This window comes from Corvus cornix, chromosome 1 (genome assembly GCF_000738735.6).
Source record: "Corvus cornix cornix isolate S_Up_H32 chromosome 1, ASM73873v5, whole genome shotgun sequence".
Lineage (NCBI taxonomy): Eukaryota > Metazoa > Chordata > Aves > Passeriformes > Corvidae > Corvus > Corvus cornix.
In genome coordinates, this window is record NC_046332.1 from 87,587,565 (window position 1) to 87,609,248 (window position 21,684).

Below are 21,684 nucleotides of genomic sequence, written 5' to 3' on the forward strand. Positions count from 1 at the left end.
TATTCAGCAGAAGCCTGGGCTTGCCCATATTGTTAAACTTATGCTATGTTTATTTTTTGCTCTTTGCAGTTATTTCAGGTTTAAATCCAATGCCAATTACTAGGATTAGTCTTGGTAGCCCTTTTGAGTCATGCTTTGTTTCCATAAGAGCTGACCTTAAGACAAGTCACCTGCTCAGCATCAAGTACTTGCGAAGATTTAAATCTTATTTAAATCAGTAGGAAGACGTGCTTTTCCTAGTGCTCTGCCATTATTAGTGAAATCATCTATCTGTTTCATGACTGCATTTCTGAAGCATGACTGATCACCAAAGGAGATCTCTTGGGTACAAGTACCTTGATTTGCAGATCAGACATGGCACCTTTGGTATGTAACACATTTATTAGAGTGTGATCTTCGTCACCAGATTCTGTCTCTTTCTGGAACTTAAGGGAGCTTATTTAAATGTGGTTTGTGTTGATACAAGATACAACATATAATATACTTTGTGGCCTCTACATTATTAAGAGACACTGTGGAAATAAAAAAAAAGGCAGGCCAATGAATGCAGGGAGATACAGCCTCACACAGATGCAGGATTTACTAATATGGCATAAATATCATACATAAAGTAGCATGTGTTTCCTGGATTTTTTAAAATATAAAATAACTTTAACAAAGAATAAAGTGCATGTCAAAAACAGCTCTTTCATAGGAAAGATTGAGGTGTGTGGAGGGACTGGGGGGACTTAGGGCTGATATCTGTAGCAAAAACATACTGCCTGTAGTAGGGGTATAATCAAATCCATAAGCAGCAAATGAGATGTGTTCATTTGAAGATTAAGTTAACTTTTTATTTTGGGTTAGAGGCAAGTTTTACCTTGATCACGAGTGCCTTGGAATTCTTAAATCTTTGCATATCATTACACAATTTGATTGCCTTTGAGAAGGAGACAAAAAGTTTAGATTGAGGTAAGTAGGTCATTAGCTGAACCATCTAATTTATCTTATATTCTTCAGACATTTAGTCTGAGCTGGTAGTTTGAAAAGGGAAAACAGCTTTGTGAAGTTTATTAATAGCAAAGAACAAAACATGCTGCTAGACGCTGGACTAGAGTAGCTAAGAACTACATTTAATTATCAAACCAATTTCAATTAAAATTGAACCTAATGATTCAAAATTAATTATATAGGTCATAAAATGAGTGCAGCCAATCAGCAAACTATCATGTCAATGTAGCAAGGTAAGTCAATTCTTTAAATAAAAATCAGAAGTAACAATTGAATTTTAAGTCCCAGTTATGGGTGTTTCCCAAAGTAGAGAAATTAAGACAATTGACTGAACCACTTAGTGTTCAAAACAAGTTAGTGTATTGCAAAGCGACCTGCTACCCTCTTTTAACCCTCCCCTCTCCCCACAGCTCAAATCAGACAGCTGGATTCACCAACTTTCATTTTGCTCTATGGCTGGCAGAGTCAAACTGGCAAGCAGCTGAGTCTTAAATTCACCTGTTGCATTCCCCAAGGGACAAGTTATTTCCAGGCTACTCCCAGGTGACAAAGTTGCTGTGACCCTGCAGGTATGGTGCTCACGGTTGCATCTGTGACTTAGGCTCCAGTGAGGACAAACTGCAGGTGCCCGTGCACCTGCCAGTGCTGTGCCTTGCCTTGAGAGGAGCTGCAAGATTGGCATTGCACAAATAGAGAGCACCAGAGCTGCTCTAGGCTCAGTAAGAAGTAAGGCAGATTTCAGGTGGAGGTTTTTTTTGTCACTGCATTTCAAAAAGGATTATTGAGTGGAGGCAGCTGTGCTGCTCTGAACCAATACTTCTCTTTACCAGTGTTTGAGATTACACTCTAAAATATTGGAAAAAACACCTAAGGACAGCATGCTAAGCAGAAGACACAATTCCTGACATATCTGATACCAGTAGTACTGCTGTAGCAAGGGTTGGGAGAGCTGTTGTCTTCTGCTTGATTATCTCCACATTAGAAAACTGACCAGTTTTGGGGTAAGTAGAAACACCTGAAGGAGGCTGAGGGGTGACTTGGGTCATGGGGGGATGAGATTAAAAAAGAAAAGTGGGGGCAGGCAGAGAACCTGGGTCCCATTTGCTAATGAATGTATGTAGGATTAGAATATTTTACGTTAAGTGGAACAGCCTTCACAGGGACACTGAGTGCTTCAAATAATTTATAACTTGCTGTTTAGGGCTGGCTCTTGGGAGGTGGCAGATGTGGTATCTATCAGGAGGAATTTGAACATTTGTTTCCCATATCCTTATAGTTGAATAATTAATTAGGAATCACACCACTCTTGTGAAGGCAAGAAAAAAATGTTTGTGCCAGAAATTCAAGGAAATGTAAGTCTAAAAGAGTTATCCTAAAATGACAGGCATTGTGCTACAATCCAGACTTGGGAGGGCAAGTGGGTGAGAGGTGGGACTTCACCTCTGTTGGCGCATCCTCCTGACCAAGGCACTGCAAATGCAGACTGTGCTCTGGCCACAGGGAGTGACTCCCCAGGGAGGGCCCACGTCCTCCTGCACAGTGTGGCCCCTTTGCCATACCTCAGAGTGTGGTCCTCTGGGGGCATGGTCCTCATCCAAGAATAATTTTGGAGTTATTTATATGTGACTGTTTCCAATGGAAATTAAGAACCCATCATTTTACAAAATCTGATGCCTACTCCATAGTTTCCTTGACTCTTTAAAACAAACAAAAAACAACAAAAAAAATCCCCTCACCCCCCAAAAGAAGAGAAACACAAATTCTTTGTGTTTTTAGGGGATTTTTTTGCTGCCTTCCTGAATATGAGCTGTTAACTATGTTACCATGTGTCCTTAACTTACCATGCATGTTCACATGCTACAATATAAAAAAACAAAAAAAGGGACAAGGAATTTCCCCAGTCACCACATAGACAGAAATAGGGATGGGAGGAAAAATTAAGAGGAAGTAGTTGGATTGTTTTGAAGAACAGGCCTTTGGAGTTGTAACACTGAGGTGAGATGAATTCTTCAGTCACTGAAACTTACGTTGAAGTTTCTTGCCCTTGAAAAACAGAGACATCAAGATCTAGCTTTACCTTGATTCTCTGTGGCAAATTTTATTTCCTTCAACTCAATGTTTCTGAAGATATTAGAGCACAGCCCGTCTTGGGCTGCAACAATAAAATCTTGTTCTCACTAAGGTGAGAACACATAGGAGATTGTCTATTTGAAAATGCCCATTTCTAAAATAGGTGTAATTTAACCAGTTATGGCAACCACCACCAAAAAGATCCCTGAAAATATGACGGGTAGGGTAAATATAGCAAGTTTTAGTGACACTGCTTTCAGCCTCACTACAAGGAAAAGGCTTGAGAATATAAGATGATTTCAACATTTAATGTAAAGCTTTGAGATCTCCCGAAGTATAACCGATGGTCACCAACTAGCCTCTCAATTTATTCAGTTCACCCAAAGAGCAGTTGATGTTTTGGAATTGTGACCGCCAGCCATGCATCAAACCTTATGTCAGGACCAGCCATGATAGATCAACCATGAAAAGCATTAGGTTTTATCTCCAGAATTTATTCACCTAAAAAGAGGGAGAATGATTTTACATCTTCTTTCTATGTATTCAACTTAAATGAAAGAAGGTTAACAAGATGAAATTCATATTCACAGATGATCTCTGAAAAGTATTATAAGATACTCAGTTACAAAGCATACAGTTAAATGAATAAGTCACCTGTTGCTATTGCAATTGGTATTTGATAAAAGGCAATATTGAAGGTGCCAGCTTTATACTTCTAGAAAAGAAAAGTCATTGTTTAATGCTTTATATCCATCACTGTAGTGTTTATGAAAGTATCATTATGTGTTTTTTCAAGTGATGTTGCTCTAAATTGCAAAATCTACATCTGAGCTCAAAATAATGAAACGAAATAAAAAAAGAGTAAGCCAAGCCAAGATGTTGTTTTCAAGTATGAACCAAGTGTTATGATTAAAAGTACATTTTTTTAGTGGTTCAAGATACCATCTTGTAGCACAGATCCTACAGACTCTTTCTCAGCTCTTTTAAAAATATTGTGGGTAGCCTATATCAGCTGTATTAAGCATTCCTCTCTTACCATATTACAGCATAAATTCTTACTAAATACAATCTTTTTTGACCATTTGGAGCCAAACCTTTCCCTTTCTTAGGCTGTCAGCTCTTGCTGTCAGGCACTAGATCCTCTGTTCACCTTCAGGCTCTGCTCACAATAATCTTTGAGAATTACAACTATTTCTTTTTTAGTATAAGGAACACCCCAGCCCTGCATTTGGAAGCATCACACCACTTAGGCAGGCATATTTCCACAGCAACACTGTCTTTCTTTTAAGTTGTATCCCCAGAAAAGAAGGAGGCTGCCATCCATCCATCCATCCATCCATCCATCCATCCATCCATCCATCCATCCATCCACTTACCAATTCCCTCTAGAGATTTTGTCCTTTTATATTTTGCATCATTTAACTAGTGGGCTTTCCTGGTTTGAAAAAAACCCTACCAGAGCAGTTAGCATGTACTTTGCTGCGACATCCTTATTCCCTAATTTACACATCTTTGTTGAGCACTCACTTCATTAAGGAAACTGTGTCACTAAGCAGTGACTCATTGATCCAGCCACTGCAAAGAGGGCAGATTATTTTCTCCTTCAGGAACGATAAACAACAGCAACACACTGAGCCTCATTCTCTTGGGTAACTCGTGGTGCCACATTGTGTCTTGCTCTGTTGTTGTCTAAATGCGCTCCTGTTGCAGAAGTTCACAGAATTCACAGAATGTCTGGGTTGGAAGAGACCTTCAAGATGATTGAGTCCAGCCCATGCCCTAGCACCTCAACTAGATCATGGCATCGAGTGCCATATCCAGTCTTTTTTTAAACACATCCAGGGATGGGTCATATCAGCTTCTGCTGTTCTCTTGATATTGCTGGAGTTAGAACAGGAAAATTAATTTTGGCTATGTTTTCTCCAAACAGAAGGCAGGGAGCTCTGCTTGATTTTTCCTTTTTTTTTTTTTTTAATTGTCACACTGTAGTCATTATTGATGCCATGATGATTTTTTGCCTTTTCTTTTATACCCCTTTTATATACCTTTTTATAGCTTTTTGTATTCTTAGTGTTTTTTAGCCTACATTCTTAGACTTATTTTGTTAAGCTAGGAGACCAAACATCTTAGAAGCCTCATAGTTAAAGATCAAAAAGCCCCAGACACCAAGGTCCTCTCCAGAACACATTTTTTAAACTAAGGTAGAACCATCCAGGGGAAGGTTCCTTGAGGAGAAGGGCTCACTTGAGCCTCTCACTGGGGAATCTTTGATAGATATGCTAATTAGTAAAACCTATAATGTTATACCTGATCTATCGGGTGTGGGCATTGCAGTGTGCGTTTCAACACATTCCACCTGGATGTGGTGCACCTAAGGATCCTTAAAATAAATACTGAAGTAAAACCCCTTTTTCCCTTCTAACCATGTTTGATTCTTAATTTTAAGACCAAGAAAAGGCATCATTATGAGGTTATCCTTAAGCCATTGCACACAGATTTCATCTTATCCAACTCCTTCACACAGGAAAAATCTCTTTTCTTCACTAGCATTTTACAACTGGATAAGTGAAGCATGTTATTGATTCCATGGCAAAAATAACACTGCTTTAAAACAATGCTTGATAATGGTAGTTTGATATAGAAGTTACCTCAAGACTGCCTTTCAGAGTTGCAGGCAGACCAGGAACTGCAGCAGCATCACTGTTTTATGCCAAAAACTCTGCAAATTGCTAGAACCTGCCAGGCTACGCTCTGAAGTGAATGTGTATTTCTTTTAATGTAAAACCAACAGAAATTGGATACACAAATATGTTTCTCATGTAGAACAGAGGACATTTAAAAATATTTTTCAAATGATAGCTTGGGTTTTGGAAATATATCCAATACACTCTCTAGAAATTGTTTCTGTAACTTTATTATGCCTCATGAAGCTTTATCAAGGTCTTTATTGGCTTCTTTAATGTTGTACTCATTTATCTTACTGTATTTCATCGTAGATGAATTGATTTTGACTTTACATCATTCTTCACTATCCCATTAAACACTATCTTCTTCAGACACTCTGTTGCCAGCTGGGAATATGTTAACTCTGTCAACAGAAAGAAAAAGAAAATTGAAATTGTATGCAGTTAATTCTCCTGTCTCAGGACTATTCATCCAGCTAAATAAACATTACATGATCTCCATTTTCATGTGACTTCATGATAAGCACATACCTCTGGCCATCATAAATCTCTGAGGTTTGCAGTGATAAACTAGACAGGATTTGCCAGTTAGTGCACTGTATCTTTTTATATTAACAAATTATGAGATGTGGTCCCAATGTGTCATCTCTGCTAAACCTCTCCTCAGTGACATGTACTTAGAAGAAAGGTACCTGATATAACCATTGATGTGGCTGCCTGTTTTGGCTTTTCCTTCATCTTTAACAATTAAGTCTTTCCAGGTGAAACTCTAAGCTCTCTGCTCACTTTTAAGTGGGGTGCCTTACAGCAAATTATACTGCAGAGAAAAGTCTGTCTTCTCCACTTACATGCTAGAGAGGCTCCAGCCTCCACATTTTTCTGTAGTAGGGCTGAGACAGGCAGAGACTGCATTTGACAAAACATGAGGGATAGAGTAGTCCTCTGTTGAGTCAGAAAGTAGTTTTCCCTGTGGATAAGCTCTCCGCTCTGTTCTTTGGTCATTATTTCCTTCAAATTCTCTCAAATTTTTCCCCTTCTTCTTTGGCTTTGGAGTAATTCCTTCTTTATCTTGGAGCCTTCAGAGCCAGCAGATAGTGCAGCAGTTGCCATTTAGGACAGAAGATGCATTGTCAAGATGTGTTGTTATGAAGGGGAAAAGCAAGCTGGCCTTACTGCATTTTGTGCGCAATGTTGCTAGCATTGAGGGACATTCAGGTGCATAATTATCCCAGGGAAAAACTGCTCATAGCTTAAACCAACTCAAGACTGAAGTAGTTTATTGAATTATTAACAGCACATAATTGGTCAGCAACTGGTGAAAAATATATTCAAGAGCTATACCAGGAGATAAACCTCAACATTAGACACTCACAAACTGTTACTGAACTGGAAATTTTTAAACACCCTTGTATAACTAATCTCCAAATGCTCAAATTCTGCACAGGGAGGGACAAATGCCCACCGCTCTCTCCAGGGTAATGGGCTCCACTCCTGCCTACTTCTCCTTTGGGGGATGTGTGTGCTCTGGCTGTGTGTGATCCCCCACTGCTCCCAACACTCCCTGAACCCTCATGCCACCAAGTGAGACCTGTTGGGCCACAGGTGCACGATCTGCACTACATCCACTGGGTCATCCCTACTGGGTGCCAGCTGTGTCCCCCAATCCACATGGGTGCTGCAGTGCCAGTGCTGAGCAAGGCCCCTGTCACTGTCAAACCCTGCTCTGTTACCATCACCAGGGCACTACCCTCTGTTGGAAATTTTGGTCCATCTTTTGCACATCTTTTGAAGCTCAGTCTATTTCAACAGACTCCAATATCCTGGTTCCTGTTAAACCATGGTGATGGTCTTCATCTATAAGCAGCACCTGTTTGGGCAAGCATCTTCTCAGTTTCTGGTGTTCCACTCGTGCTTGTTGACAATCAGCTTCCTGTCTTACTAAGCTATTTTGTGAAGGGTGGTCCACAAAAACATTCCCCCCCCCCCACCAATATTTTGCTGTAAAGAAATACTTACTAAGAAGAGAAAGTAAATACAGATGGAGGATAGGAACTCCCAAAACGTCTGTATTCCTGCCACCACACTATCATTCTCCCTCATTTGTCTTGTCTAGCTGGTGCATCATATTATGGGAGGTCTTTTTCTATGCATTTCTGTCTAATGGTGTGTCTAGATCTTGGACTGGAACTTTAGCCCCCGTTGGGCCTGGAAAGGGCTGAGCAACACAGTTCCCAGAGCAGAGATCAAGTGAGCAGAAGGGCTCATTCATGGAGTCCTTCCCCAGGCAGGGAGAGCTTTCTTAATTCAAGGTTTGGCCTACATGGAGCAACTAAAATCAAGAAGATAATGTGTAAATTGGGTGTTAATGGATACAAATTAATTCTGTATCTATAATAAATACCACCATGCTTCTGCAAACAGACCTTTGGGAAAGGATAACAAAAAATCTCATTCAAATTTATTGGAGAAGAAGATTAAAAGCTTTTAAAAGACATTCAACTGTAAAATGGTTCCTTCAAAGGAAAACCTGCCTTTTGTTTGCCTGTGATTCTTCTGGACAGCTGCTTGCAGGCAGACCAGGCAGATCTTTTGCCATAGAGGAAAGACGTATGTGTTCTGGGCACAAAGGGCTTTAGGACTCAGGTGGGGAGAGAAACAGCTTCTGAGGATGAGACGCAATTCTCAGTAGAGGCTATGGACAACACATCACTACTGACAGACAGGTTTGGACCCTAATCCAAGCAGTAGGATTAGTATTAGTGGTTCTTTGTTTATTGTTGGTTTACAGTCTGGTCTGACTGCTAGACCCAGAAGTGCATTTCCATGAAACTTGCAATTCCAATATTTTGAGGCCAATAAAATCCTCTAACAACTGAAAAGTTTTGCTTTCTGATATAGTAGAGCTTTTGTGGAGTGATATAATCTAATGAGATTTAAAAAATACTCAGGCCAATGAGTGTCAAGGCATAACCATTTTGGCCAAAGGACAGCATAAAAATTAGCTTAAGTTTTACATCTTAAGTCAGAAGGCATACAACAGTTCATACAAATGACATTTAATGTGTAAAAGAAGCAATCACTTCATTTTCAATACCAGCAATACTCTGTAAAGATATAGCTGACTTGAAAGAGAATGAGAAAAATGAATTACTTTCATATTAAGTAAGTCAAGTTACTTAAGAAAAACACAGGTATTTTCAGCAATAAGTGTAAGTGACAGCGTTTGAGTACTTACTCATTTTGAATGGCCCTCAACTCAGATGTCTGACAGGATTAACTGTTGATAAGTATGGCTAAGGGAGCAGAGCTTTGGGTTAAACTCTTTGCTCCTCATTCAATAAGTGACATGTAAGTTGGAGTGTCCAGAGGCTTGAGCTCCAGTTATTTAAGCACTCAGCTTCCCAGATGGGTTGGTTTTTGTGTATCATGTTAAAGTCAGGCAGATGATGGGTCATATCACTAGTACAGGGTGGATGGGTCATATGATACTGAAATAGAGTAACGTAGTCTGGTGATTTCTTCTCTCTGGCTGGTGGGTTTAGAGTGAGTGATCTTTGAGGAAACATAGTCAGGTAGTAAAAATGGTCTGGGACTGGCTCTCCCTGTAGTCAGTTCTTGGTGAGACAAACATTTATTTTCAGCTACTCTCTTCTCATATAGTAATGGATATGTAGGATTTGGGTATTTGCCAGAAATCTGAGATGAATGATACACATGTTAAGTCCTTTACTCTAGTAATCAGTGTAAGGTGTCCACAGACTGTGGTGATCCCTCTATAAACACAAAATTATGATTTACATATAGCTATACTCAAAGAAAATTAAAGATACAAATGAAGTCATTTAGATTTAGGAGGCATGGATGAATCAGTGTCAGCATTATAATTCAACTATTAAAATCAAATTTGTTCAGCTGGTGCTGTGAAGTATGTGTCAGCCACTCCAGCATTTGACTCAGAGGCCACCTGGAAATTTATGGCAGGGCTAAGATGCCAGGAATTAATCATTCTGGACAAATCCTTGATGAAAGCTCAATTGCAGATATTGATTGAGTTATCCCACCAGTTGCCTGAGCAGAAGAGCATACTGCTTCCCTGTCCAGCTGGGGCAACACCAAATAAAATTAAGCCAAGTCAGAGCTCCAGGTTAAAGATCTTTTCAAATGTCTCAAAATCTAGAAATTATACTGATCCTTTATCCCACTGTAGCCAAATACTTCCCATTGCTACAGCACTCTTTCCATACAGCACAACATGATAGGTACAAATTGCTCCATTTCAGAGGAATTTACACTTCTCTGGCTGAATGTAGCAGACATAAAATCACATTTCTCCAAAAATTAGCCAAGAAACTATCCAAAAGAATGCAAATATTTAGATTCCTGGTCTAGTTTCCTAACCTCACCACTAGCATCTGTCCTCCATTTTGATGCTCTTGGTTAGTTCTTGTCTTTGAACTCCTGCCCTGTGGGACATGCTTTTAACTGATCCCCTTGAAACATTTACTTGCTGGCCTACTCAACTTTAAGACCACGGCTTTATAGCTGTAAGGTATAGCAACCCAACCACAAGCAGAAGCATAAGACTGACTATTGTGTACTTACTTGACATTCTGACAACCAAATCAGCACCTATAGCAGATACCAGTTTTACAAAAGTGTGATATGTGCTAGTAAAGCAAAGTTGGGGCACACAGCTCTGAGTGCCCAGTGGAGCCCATGTGAAAACAAAAATGAGACAAGCTCCCACTGTTTGGACCACTTGTTTGTGCTGGAAAGGTAAACAAATGTTAACTAAAACCACATCAAACACAGCCTTGTATTCAACGTAAGTAGGCACTGTTATATGTAATAGGAACAGTGGGAGATGTCTGCAGGCTCTGTGACAGGTTTGCCTCATAAATCCTCTCCATTTTCTGCAGCTTTCCTCATCTTTCCAAACAGGTCGTGGCTGAGGTATTGAAAGCCCTCAGAGCAGGATAAGGCTTTGTAGGAAGTGCTGCTGAGCTGCGGAGGGGGAGAGGCATGAGCAAGCAGAAGCAGCCGGTTGGGACGCACTCGGGAACTGCTCGATGGTGACATTTTGCAGACTCTGTCCTTGCTGTCTGCAATAACTACTGATTTCATTGCAGAAATCACTTACAAAAAGGAAACCAGCCCTTCATCTGTTTTGCCCATTGACACCAAATTTTCTTCTTATTCATTTATCAATCACAGCATGTTTTAGTCTAAAATTATGGGTGATATTGCTGTTGCTAAATATATGCCAAGCCTCCTTACTCACAATAAAAAAAAAATCCTCTTGTTTCTCATCTCATCCCTACTAAAGCTTCATTTTAAACTCACTTGTGAATCACTGTGGGCACTGAAAGTCACCCTAATTTTCTCTCTTTGTGCAGAGAGCCCAGGACCTTAAAGCAGTAATTTTATTTATCTAGTAAAAGTGTGGCTCATTAATGTGGCTTGGTGTTGATATATCCATTGGCAGAGCTGCACCTTAGCTAACACCTTTAAAATGAAACATCCAGCAGCAAAGAAAGTTCTGATTTAGGAAGCTGAATGTGTTCATTATAAAACACCCTCATATATTTGAAATTTTAGTTCTCAACACTTTCCCCATTCTTCTCTCATACTGCACAGCTGTGATAAAATACTATTTTCAGCTAGGAGATAAGTTGTGATTTTTTTTAGTGGAGTTTGAATGAGTAAATTTTTATCTCATCTCTAAGTATTAAGCCTCACTTGATGCAAATGAATAGCTCCATAGGCTTCACTGTAGGCAAAATTTGCTGAAAGAAGACACAGAGTACACTTAGGGCACTCCGTGGTAAAGGGTGAAATAAAGCAGCAGATGGTTTATTGTGCATGAGAAGGAGGAAGGAAAGGTTCAGGTAGCATCCAGTATTTTATGAAAGGTAGAAGTAGATTTTACTCACCCAGCATGATCACATGCCACTTTTCCTATGCTGTTACAAAAAAAATCCTACTCCTAAACTCAGATGTGTTGAAAGAGGCTACTATATAGCAGGCTGTGTGAGAAAGAAGTGGGAATTTAGGCAGGTAATGGGTCACCTGAGGAAGAAGGCAGAAGACTGTGCTTTTCTACTCAGATAGGGAAAGCCAGAGAACCACATCCCATTACAGTGAACTATCACTAGCAATCTGGTAATAATTTATAAGTATTCTTTTGTAAAGAGATAGCAAGTTATTAGGATTTAAAAGGATTGGTATCTCATATGTTAACATTAAAAAAATAATAACAAATAGTGAATCTTTAATGGCTCTCCAAAATCCCGTGAGTCTGCAGCATGGGAGTGATTTGGATGCAAGATCTGTGATAAGCATGGCAAGAGAAAAACTGTTGGTGAAAAATAATTTTAAGTTTGGTTAAAGTGTTGAAAGACAGAAAGAAGATAGTTAATATGAAAATGTGTAATCCTTCAGAGTATCTTTACCTTCTCTCATTTTACTGTCTGCCTGTGATGAGCCCAGCTCACACTTAGTGGGGCTCTGCTTTCACATTTCTGTGACTACACTGGCTTAAATAAATTACACCAAACACAAACCTGCTTCTTGCTGCTATCAAAAATTAAACACCATCCTCCTTTTATGAGCGAATTTAACAAACACAGACAGTCCTTTCACTCCAGGATTTCATGGGCTTGGGTAGAAAGCAGGACCACTGCAAATAGGAGCTATGGGCTTCCTGGAACCCTGCATCTTCTTGTTAATGAAAGCCTGGGAGGATTTGCTGTGAGAAACTATCATCACAAAACTTGCTGCAATCTGCTTTAGCTCCCACTAATTATACAGTCAGAGGGACTACTAATCTCTTTGAATTCTATCCTGTCTTGAAACTCCCATTTCCACTTAAGACAGTGTGAATCTGACAGCTGAGTGTCTACTCCAGCAATGTCTGACCTCTCCTGACATCTCCCTACTCAGATTATTGCCCCCAAAAGGCTGTGATGAGGCGAAGACAGCTGTCTCTCCCAGGGGAAGGAACAAAGGGTGAACTAACAGTGTTGGGGTCACTCGGCTGCTCCAGTGCCTCTTTACATGTTCAGGACACACAGCTGTGTAGCTGACAAAGTCGATGAAGTCTGGCTCCCTTTTTCTTGGTGAGAAAACAGGTGTGTCTCCTCCCTGACTGTTCTGAGATGCTCCCACTAGGAACAGTCCTACCGTCATCCTTTTAGTGTGCAGCACAGCCATTGAGGGACATTATGAGATGAGGTGGGATGCTGTGAAAATAATAGCTTCTGCAGCTCTTTATGTCTCATATCCCGCACTGGAGCCGTTGCCTCCCAAGCATGTCTAGTACATAGAATCATAGAATAGTTAGGGTTGGAAGGGATCTTAGAGATCATGTAGTTCCAACCCCGCTATGTTAGAAGTTGGACAACTGAATATGTATTTGCTTCAGCAGGCCCAAAGTCTATAAAAAAGAGAGTTTGGGAGGGCTCTGCCTTTCTCAGTCTGTGATCTGATTAGAAAGCATTGCCCTTACAACTTGCACAGAGAAAACCAGGAAGAGTTTTCCATAGTCAAACACAATGATTAAATCAGGAAGAAAGGAGATTCACTTTCTGTTGAGAGCAGATCTGTATCTCTTCTACAGCCATACCCACTGAGAAATGAACAAAGAGGTGGATGGCCTTCCTTATTTCACGTGAAGGTAAATGTAGTAAAATGGGCCAGGACTTGTTCAATATGAAAGTTCACATCCTTTCTAATTAGAAGGCAAACTTTATTTCCCAAACTGCCATGAGGAGAAATAATTTCCAAACACTCAGCAAGCCCTACTACAAAACAGAATTTTCTGTTGCTCCGTCATGTGACCATGCACAGCATCTTCTTTTCATCTCTCACTCTTTCCTCTCAGTCACCTCTTGTAGAAAAGCAGCTTTGACGGGGAGTTCTCGGGGTTGGAGAACGGGGTCCCTACGGCTGGGGTGGGGGTTTCTCGTCACGGCGTGCCGAGCCGCGGGGCGGTGGGGGCGGCAGTGCTTGTCCGGCAGCGGGAGCGACACCGGGAGCGACAGTGGGAGCGCTGCTTGGGACCGCCCCGGCGCCCATTGGCTCGGCGGCTCCATATGGGGCTCGGCGCGGCCCCATAAAGGAGCCCGTCCGCTCGCCCATCCGTCCATCCCCGGCCCGCCATGCCCTCGGCGCCGCCTGCCCTGCCCTGGCTCCTGGCCGCCTGCTGCCTCTGCGCCCTCCCGCGGGGCTCAGGTACGTCCCGGCACCGGCGTCAGGGGAACGCGAGAGAACCCGCGGAAAGGGTCGGCTCCTCTCGAGAGAGGAGCGCCGTCGGGGCTGGGCTCCGCGGCATCCCAACGCACCCGTGTCCCGTCCCGCAGGGTTCCCGCAGCCTTTCTCGCGCTACCGGGACGGTGTGGAGCTGCCCCAAAACCAGGTACGTCTGTCATTGTCGTCTGACAGCGATGCGCGGTGGAGAGGTAGGGTAGAGACGAGGAAGGTGGAAAACGACACTCGTCTTTGGCAGGGAAAAGAGGTAGGAAATCGGCAACGGACTGGCAATGCCTTATTAAAAACCCTGGGGGAGATGGTAAAGAGAGGAGGGAGGCTGGCGCCCTGTGCCCTCCGCAGCGGCAGGTGGAACAGGTGCGGGCAGGGGTGTGGTGTGCAGCCGGGTGCAGAATAGGACACCTGGGTCAGCAAAAGCTGGACAGGCTAATAACGAGCCAGTCCCGACTTCCCGAGTGAAAACACAGGTCCGAAGGTATGATAGACTCACTGTTAATGTCTGTTCTTTACTTTTTAAAGCAACTGGCACTGTGTTTCAGTCAATGGATGGAAATGTCGGATCAGCCTCAGGTAATTTGACTCTGGTAGTGTGTTTGATCTGCTGAGACTCTCTCCTCCAGACATACTAATTGTCCTGTATAACCCGGAGCATCGATGCCTGCAGGTGGCACAGCCTCTGCCAGAGAGCCAGCAGCTCTGGAGAGCAGAGCTGGTTTGTTGGTGTATGTGCTCTCCTCCCAGTGAAGCTAATGCGGACCTAAAGGAAAGCACGGGTTTGTTTTTCCTTTCTTGCCATGCCAGTAGTAGCTAACACTGAAGCAAGAAGTGACGGACAGCTCTGCAGGAGTTAAAGGTCCTATGTGGTCCTGGCTCGGTGCTTGGTGGGTGGATGGGTTTTTTCTGGGGTGCTCAGAGGAGAGGGGAGCAAGGGGAAGTTTTCACAGATCACTTCTGCTGGCCCAGAGCTTACAAACACTTTAGAAGAAAAAATTAGTATGTGAAAGATCAGCTACACTGCATTTAATATCGAGCCCAAGGGTTATTTTCAAAGTGGGGAGAAAAATATTTGCAGGATCAGGAAGTATTTGGAAATTTTTAACATTTTGTGCTGATTTTTTCTGTCTGAAATCTTACAGTTTTGTGAACCAAGACTTGTAGAAAACTGTTCCCAGAGCCTGTTTTTGAGGTGTCTTATACCTCACTTCCTGTAGTTCTTACCTAATGTGATTGCATGCATAAGCAAATCCCTGTCCTGTGGCAATGACTATGGGACAGTAATTTCAGTATTCATGGTTAATGATTATACCATTGATTGACTGAAATGCTTGTAGGTGAAAATGAGCACAGATTAAACATGCCACAAACCAAAGCTATCCCTAGAACAATTAGCATAGAAAAATGTATTTTAAATGTGAGGTTGATTTAGATCTCTTTATAGCACCAGACTGTATTGACAACTGTTGTATTCTGCGTATTCTCCTCAAACAAGAGACTAATTTTTCAGCTCATAATAGCATCAGTAAGTTTTCCCCTGCTACAAGTGTTTTTAGTGAACTGTGCTCAATCTAAATTGATTCAGGATCAGAATCAAGCCTGTTTTCTATCAAACCATGTACACCACATTCTCCCAGTAAATATATTAAAGTATTGCTTGTTTTTTCAGATCTCCAGCACTGTTTTGGATCTCTGTTATTCCATATTCAACAGCATGCATAAAAATGAGGTAAGGGGCCATTGTTTCTTTTGTTTCAAAGCACGCCTTTCTTAAACTTAAAAAGCAACCACTCCACGATCAACTTTTTGACATTTCTCTCCAAACAATAATGTAGAATCTAATAGTGTGATGGTTTAAGAGATGTAGGAGAGTATATAAAATATTTTCTTCTTGTTAGTAGTTTGCTTGTAATTCTTAGTTACTTTAAATTATTTATATGAAATTGCTGTTTTTCACCAATTTAGAGCTCAAGAACCAAAACATGCACCTACAGTCAGAGTATTTTAACCTGACCCTCAGTTTTGAATAACACTGGGTTAAATATGCTTAAAAGATACATAACACTGGATCAATAGCATACCTTGTATCATGCTGAACATGGAGGTGTATGAATTGCTTTACTGATTTTAATACTCTATTTGAAATGGTCTTGGGGTTTCTTTGTGTTTCTGACTCAGATTAAAGAGATTAAGTTGAGGAGTTATTGAGTATAGTTCTTTTTTGTTAGTGCAGTCATATAAAGACCCACCTCAGTGTCAGTTCTGCTTTATATCACTATTTTATTATCACCACTTCATTAACAACCTTTTCCAGAAAATTCACTCACCCCCGAGTGTAAGCTAAAAAGCCAGTTTACTTGTGGAGGCTGAGTCCTCTGTTGTTTCAAAACAAGAGTAGATCCTGCAAGACAATAATAGAAAGTATTTTGAAATGCACTTCAATATCTCTTCTTGCCAGTGTCTTTGGCTTATTATAATTCCAAGCATGCTTTCCTGAAGCAGTAATAAAACTCTACAATACTGAAGCTGATAGTATAAAAAAATTCCAGCATTTCAGTCTTGAATGTCTAATAAATGTTTTTGAGTTCACTATTGACTCTTATGCCTCCACGACTTAGCCAATGAGGGAACATCCAGAATCATCTGGTAACTTTGAACAGAGTCCTATTCCTGGTTACTGTTTTAGTAACTAACTTTGCAAAAAATGGTGTCCTCAAGATTAGAAGCTGAATCTCATACAATAGCCTTTCAAAAAATATGAGCTACATGTCTGCAATATGATTTCTAGGTGTGGTCTGAGTAAAGCAGCAGATAAAGTAAATATGTGAAATATGGAAAAAGAACTATGTGAAGTTTTACCCAGCTGATCAAATCTCATATTACATGAAGTTATACTTTCTTAGCCTACAAGGAATCTTGAGAATACACTACAAACATGAGTCTGTACGTAGTGAGTCCAAGGAAAAAGTTATGAAATCCTACTAATGGCAGCTGAACTTAAATTTCTACATTATCCTATATTTCTGTGAATAAAAAAATAATTATTTAGTCAGAGTTAGAGATTCTATAGAGAAGGTAGGTGGGGTTTCAAGAGAATGAATGAGGCCTCAGCACTGTGAAAGGTGAAGTCCATGGCAATTTGGGCTTGAATGGGACTTGAACCCCACCTGGGGAATTTAAAATATTTTGTGAGAGCTAAGACTAACATCATCGTCTAATCTTTGGGTAAACCTTGTAGATGGTGCTTTCAAAGAAAGCAAAAAGAGCTATCTAAACCCATCTACATCACAATCACTTCACTGTGTGTTTGAAATTTCCATCCTAGAGTTGTTTAGAAGCTCAGTTTTTACCATATTTCTTCCACGTAGTAATCTCTCACCTGTTATAAATTAGTTAGGATAGTTGAAACTTCAGGCTAAGTCATGAGTCAATCTCTGTCTTTGCTTGGTATGTAATAATCATATCAGAACAAGGGTAGCATTCATATTGTCTCTGCACTAGTCTCCTCCTTTGCATACTTTAAAGCACCTTGATTGAGCAGGAGGGCTCCCAAACCATGGCTGCAGGTTTAGGGCTGCAATAGAGGGTCACTGTAACAAACCAAAACATGCCGGCATCTTGATTAACTTACAGTGTCCACTTGCAGGAATCACAGATTGCTTCTGCAAAGTTTACAAAGAAGGTATGTAAATGTGAAGACAAGCAGTGGCAGTAGCAGTGGCTAGGGAAGTATGTCCCTTTCCTTGTTTCTTTTGCTGCTTTTTTAAAGTCACCTTGTTTTTTTTCAGTGGTTGGGAAGTGATCTATGCTGACCCTGCTTATACCCGATGCGTAAAGCTTTCTTTTATATCTCTTCTAAACCCTGTGAATCTTTAATTATGGTAATTTATTATATTTACACTCGACACAATGTTCTTTAGGCATCAATTTTTAATCAGCATCCCAGATGAATGGGCATTGGGGACTATCAACATCTTGTTTGCATGCTGCTGAAAAAGGCCCCAAATTACCGATATTCTGATAGAAAGGTAAAATTTGGCAACGGATCTATGGAACTGAGTTTAAAGTATTTTGTCATTGTTTGTGTTTGATTTTACAGGACAGTCATGGAACTCTGGGGCGGCCTTTCTTCCTTTTCAGGGTATCTGAGTCTCTTCATTTTAAAGATTCTCAATAGCGGACATTGTTATATGTTCACAGATGAGCAGCTGTTTCACAAATTCTTGCTGCAGTTGTTTTGAAGAGAGGCCAAATATCCCTTGCTTGAAAGCTTAGGGAGCCATTTGCTCGAAAAGCTCTGGTTTGACTAAAATATGACAAGATAATGAGATCTGGGGTACTAATGGATTAAACACTTTTTTTTGTTTGAAGATACGCCTCTGCAAATGTTTTATCTTGAGCCAAATCATCCATGTGGCTTGTATCTCTGAGACTGTCAAGGTTCACTGATGCTAAATAAATTAGATCAAACATGTGCCTGAGCTGAGTGTCCACCTGGTTTGAGAGGTCTGGCAGGAAGTGAAGTCGCTGCGTAACGGTGAAAAGCCAAAGCAAAATGATCATCATTTCTGTCATGGTTTTCACCCATGGGCTTGCTGAGCTATGACATGGTCTAATACCCAATGTGCTGGTTTAGACACTCCCTGATTAACACCAAAGTAATTTTTAGGAATATCTTGAACACATTTTAAAAAATTTAAAATATTGTAAAGTAGGTCATGTCAGGTAACCAGAGTCCCAATTCAGCAGTAATTTATGTTTAATTCAAGTTATTTCAAGTGTGTCCATCCAGGTTCTTTCAGTGCTGGTATTTATATGCTCTTTCTTAGGTATGTGCCTATACTACCCCAATGAATTGAGACCCAAACCCTGAATGAGAATAATTAAAGCCAGAATGTTTAGGTTTTTGGGCAGAGGCTGAATGAAAATTCTCATATTGAAAGGCATAACCCACCCTGCATGGGTCCCCTGTAATTTGACATGTTGCTGTAAAGAAAATCTTACTACAGTCTTATACAGTCCTCTGTCTGCACGATGGGAATGTATTTTTGGTGTGCTTATAGGTCTGTAATCCATTACTTCTTTACAATCATCTAATTATTATATTTTTCAGCCTCGAAATGGAAGAACTATTGAAGGCAGTGGTAAGTAGGCAGCCAAAAGCATCATGAATTTCTTCTTCCTTTTCACTAATGATGATCCTCATGACGAAAGAAGGTCCTGAGAAGCATTACAAACCTAGTACCAATCTATGAAACACACATTTCATATGGCCACTGAGAGTTGTCTTGACAGAAACATGGGGTTTTTTCATGCTCACAGACTTAAGAGTACACACCCTTGACAAAGGGATGGTTTTCTTTGTCATGTTTCCATACTCTAAAAGAAGGTCAGCAGGGTTACAACATGGTAGAAAGAGAATTGTGTGAGGAGGGAGGATTCATGTTTGAGCAAAAATAACAGATTTGGGTGCTTATCTAAACTTTCAAGCATCTTAATCTTCTGGTATTAGAATCTGAAGCTATTTAACTTCTAACTTTGAGAAGAACCAGATGCACAGAACTCTGAGTACTAAGTCATATTCACATCAACATCTCAACATAAAAGATGATACTGTGTTAATTCATTTCAGAATACCGTGGAATATGAAGTTCATGGATTCATTTACCAACTCGATGACTTGGTTTACATAAAGGAAAGAGACTTCCCATTGCACTGGTTGTCTATTATGTGACGCAGTTGTCTGGAATTTGCTGTTCCATGTAATAAATTTGCAATCAGTAATTCTTTTTGTTGTCCTTTTTTTATTGAAGCCCATACCAGGCTTCCTTGGGCTATAGTGGAGCAGTGCCTGGTGCTAGCTGTAATCAAAGGAAATCAATGATCTCAATATCAACCATTTTCAAATCCAACAGTGAATTTTATAACATCTTCTTTAATATGGTCATAAATGATAAGCTTGTCCTTTTGACTAGGTAATATATTTCCCCATTATTTCAGAATAGGCATCCGGAACAGCACAATATTAAAATCATCACGGACATTTTAATGATTTATTTTGAGTAACTAAGTGCTTGAGTGTGATAATTGATGAAGCCAAAGCACTTTGAAAGAAGAGGAACAAGTACTGCTGCTACACACAGACATGATTTGATCAGATCATGTATTTTTTTCAGCTTTGCCTTACTGGCTATCATAAAGCACAAATGATGCACTTTGGAGAAATATTCTGAACATCTGCCCTTTTCTCCTGAAATCATGCTTTTAAAAATGTAGTGCAGCTGCTTGTGCTTGCACTGTATGGAGTGTTTTGGTACATGGAGACATTTATGGGCACAAAACTTCAAGTACTAAGCAGTTACTTCCTTAGGAAGAGAAGAACATAGTAAAATTGAGGGTCTAGGGATACAAATGAGGCTGCAATTCCTGAATGTACCATTGGTTTCCTGAAGCCCTCTGTTACCCCTCCTTCTCTTTGGCTACTGGGGCATAGTACCATTTCAGTTACACTGGCACAGCCACATGTGATTTGGATACACCTTTAAAAACAAACCCTGAGATACCTGCAATTTTGTTGTTTTGTGGGGTTTTATCTGGGCAAGTTCCCAATTTGGGCTGTGTTAACAGAAGTTTGGTTGGCAGATAGAGAGAAGTGAGGAGTTGTTCGGCAATTTTTGACTCCATCTAGAGTAGAGTGTTCAGTTTGGACCCTCACAATACAGGAAGGCCATGGAAAAACTGGAGGAAGGGCCTCCAAGGTGGTGAGAACTGCATCACCTACCCCTGAAGAGATGCAAGGGCAACTGGGCTGGTTCAGCCTGAAGGAGAGATGCCTTCAGGGGAATCTAATATACCCTCCAGTGCATATGAGGGTCATCAAGGAGACAGCTAGGCTCCTTACAGTGTGGGGTGGGAGGACAAGTAGCAACAGGCATAAGTTGAAGCAAGAGCTGTTGAAATTTCCAGGCAGTGCAACCAGTTGTCCAGAGAGGACAGTCCTTGGAGATTTTCAAGACCAGAGTAGACAACAGCTGGTCTGAATTCCCACTTGGGACCAGACTAGAGACCTCCTGAAGTCCCTGCGAGCCTCAGTTATTCTGTGACATGAGTACAATATCATGCTATTTATTTCAGCCTCCAACAGGGTCAAGACCTGGCTGAATTACATCTCCTGGGCAGAGGGTGCTGGTGGGGTGGGGGGGGTTCCCAGGCAGGCTCCTCAGAGAATTGAGGCCTATTTGTGCCCTCATAGCACCCTGTTGCTGTTGTCAAATCCTGTAGGAAATTATTCACCCTTGGAATGGGATGCTGGCTCCTCTGGCTTCTCAGGTATCTGGAACCAGTTAGGATGTCCCTCTGGAAGGAACAACTAAGCCAAATAAAAGTGGTGGGGATGCACTCTGGAAATGCAAATAAATAAGAGATAATGACGCAAAAGCACTGCAATGGCACTTCTGGCTTGTTTCATGTCAGAGGCCAAATCTGAAAAGTATCAAGTTTTGCTCAGTTCTGCGTAAGTATTGGTACAGGTATTGGCTGGGATAGAGTTAATTGTCTTCACAGCAGCTTTTATGGTGCTGTGTTTTGGATCTGTGACCAAAACAGTGTTGATAACACAGGGATATTTTAGCTATTGCTGAGCAGGACTTGCACAAGACCTGTTTCCCACCCCACCAGT

General features: G+C 40.9%; 1 protein-coding gene across 3 annotated transcripts; it reads left to right on the top strand.

The window, feature by feature from the left end:
* The first annotated feature begins 252 nt into the window (after positions 1-252).
* On the top strand, positions 253-19,753 carry NMS (neuromedin S). 3 transcript variants are annotated; one of them, XM_019282772.2, is made up of 8 exons: positions 253-366; positions 14,105-14,160; positions 14,532-14,582; positions 15,676-15,735; positions 17,653-17,688; positions 18,106-18,147; positions 19,120-19,150; positions 19,639-19,753. In XM_019282772.2, the coding sequence occupies exons 1-8, from the start codon at positions 297-299 to the stop codon at positions 19,653-19,655; spliced, it is 363 nt and encodes a 120-aa protein (XP_019138317.1). In that variant the 5' UTR covers positions 253-296; the 3' UTR covers positions 19,656-19,753. The 3 variants fall into 3 exon arrangements, with proteins under 3 accessions (XP_019138317.1, XP_039404629.1, XP_039404643.1); XM_039548695.1 differs by lacking the exon at positions 253-366 and adding an exon at positions 13,832-13,976; XM_039548709.1 differs by lacking the exons at positions 253-366; positions 17,653-17,688 and adding an exon at positions 13,832-13,976.
* The last annotated feature ends 1,931 nt before the right edge of the window (positions 19,754-21,684 follow it).

What these genes read in the sequence shown, in the direction of transcription:
- NMS (XM_039548695.1), top strand. Translation starts at nt 13,904, where the DNA reads ATGCCCTCGGCGCCGCCTGCCCTGCCCTGGCTCCTGGCCGCCTGCTGC. An exon ending in CGCCCTCCCGCGGGGCTCAG is followed by an intron (nt 13,977 to 14,104) that starts GTACGTCCCGGC and finishes CCCGTCCCGCAG; the next exon opens with GGTTCCCGCAGCCTTTCTCG. An exon ending in ACAGCATGCATAAAAATGAG is followed by an intron (nt 15,736 to 17,652) that starts GTAAGGGGCCAT and finishes GTCCACTTGCAG; the next exon opens with GAATCACAGATTGCTTCTGC.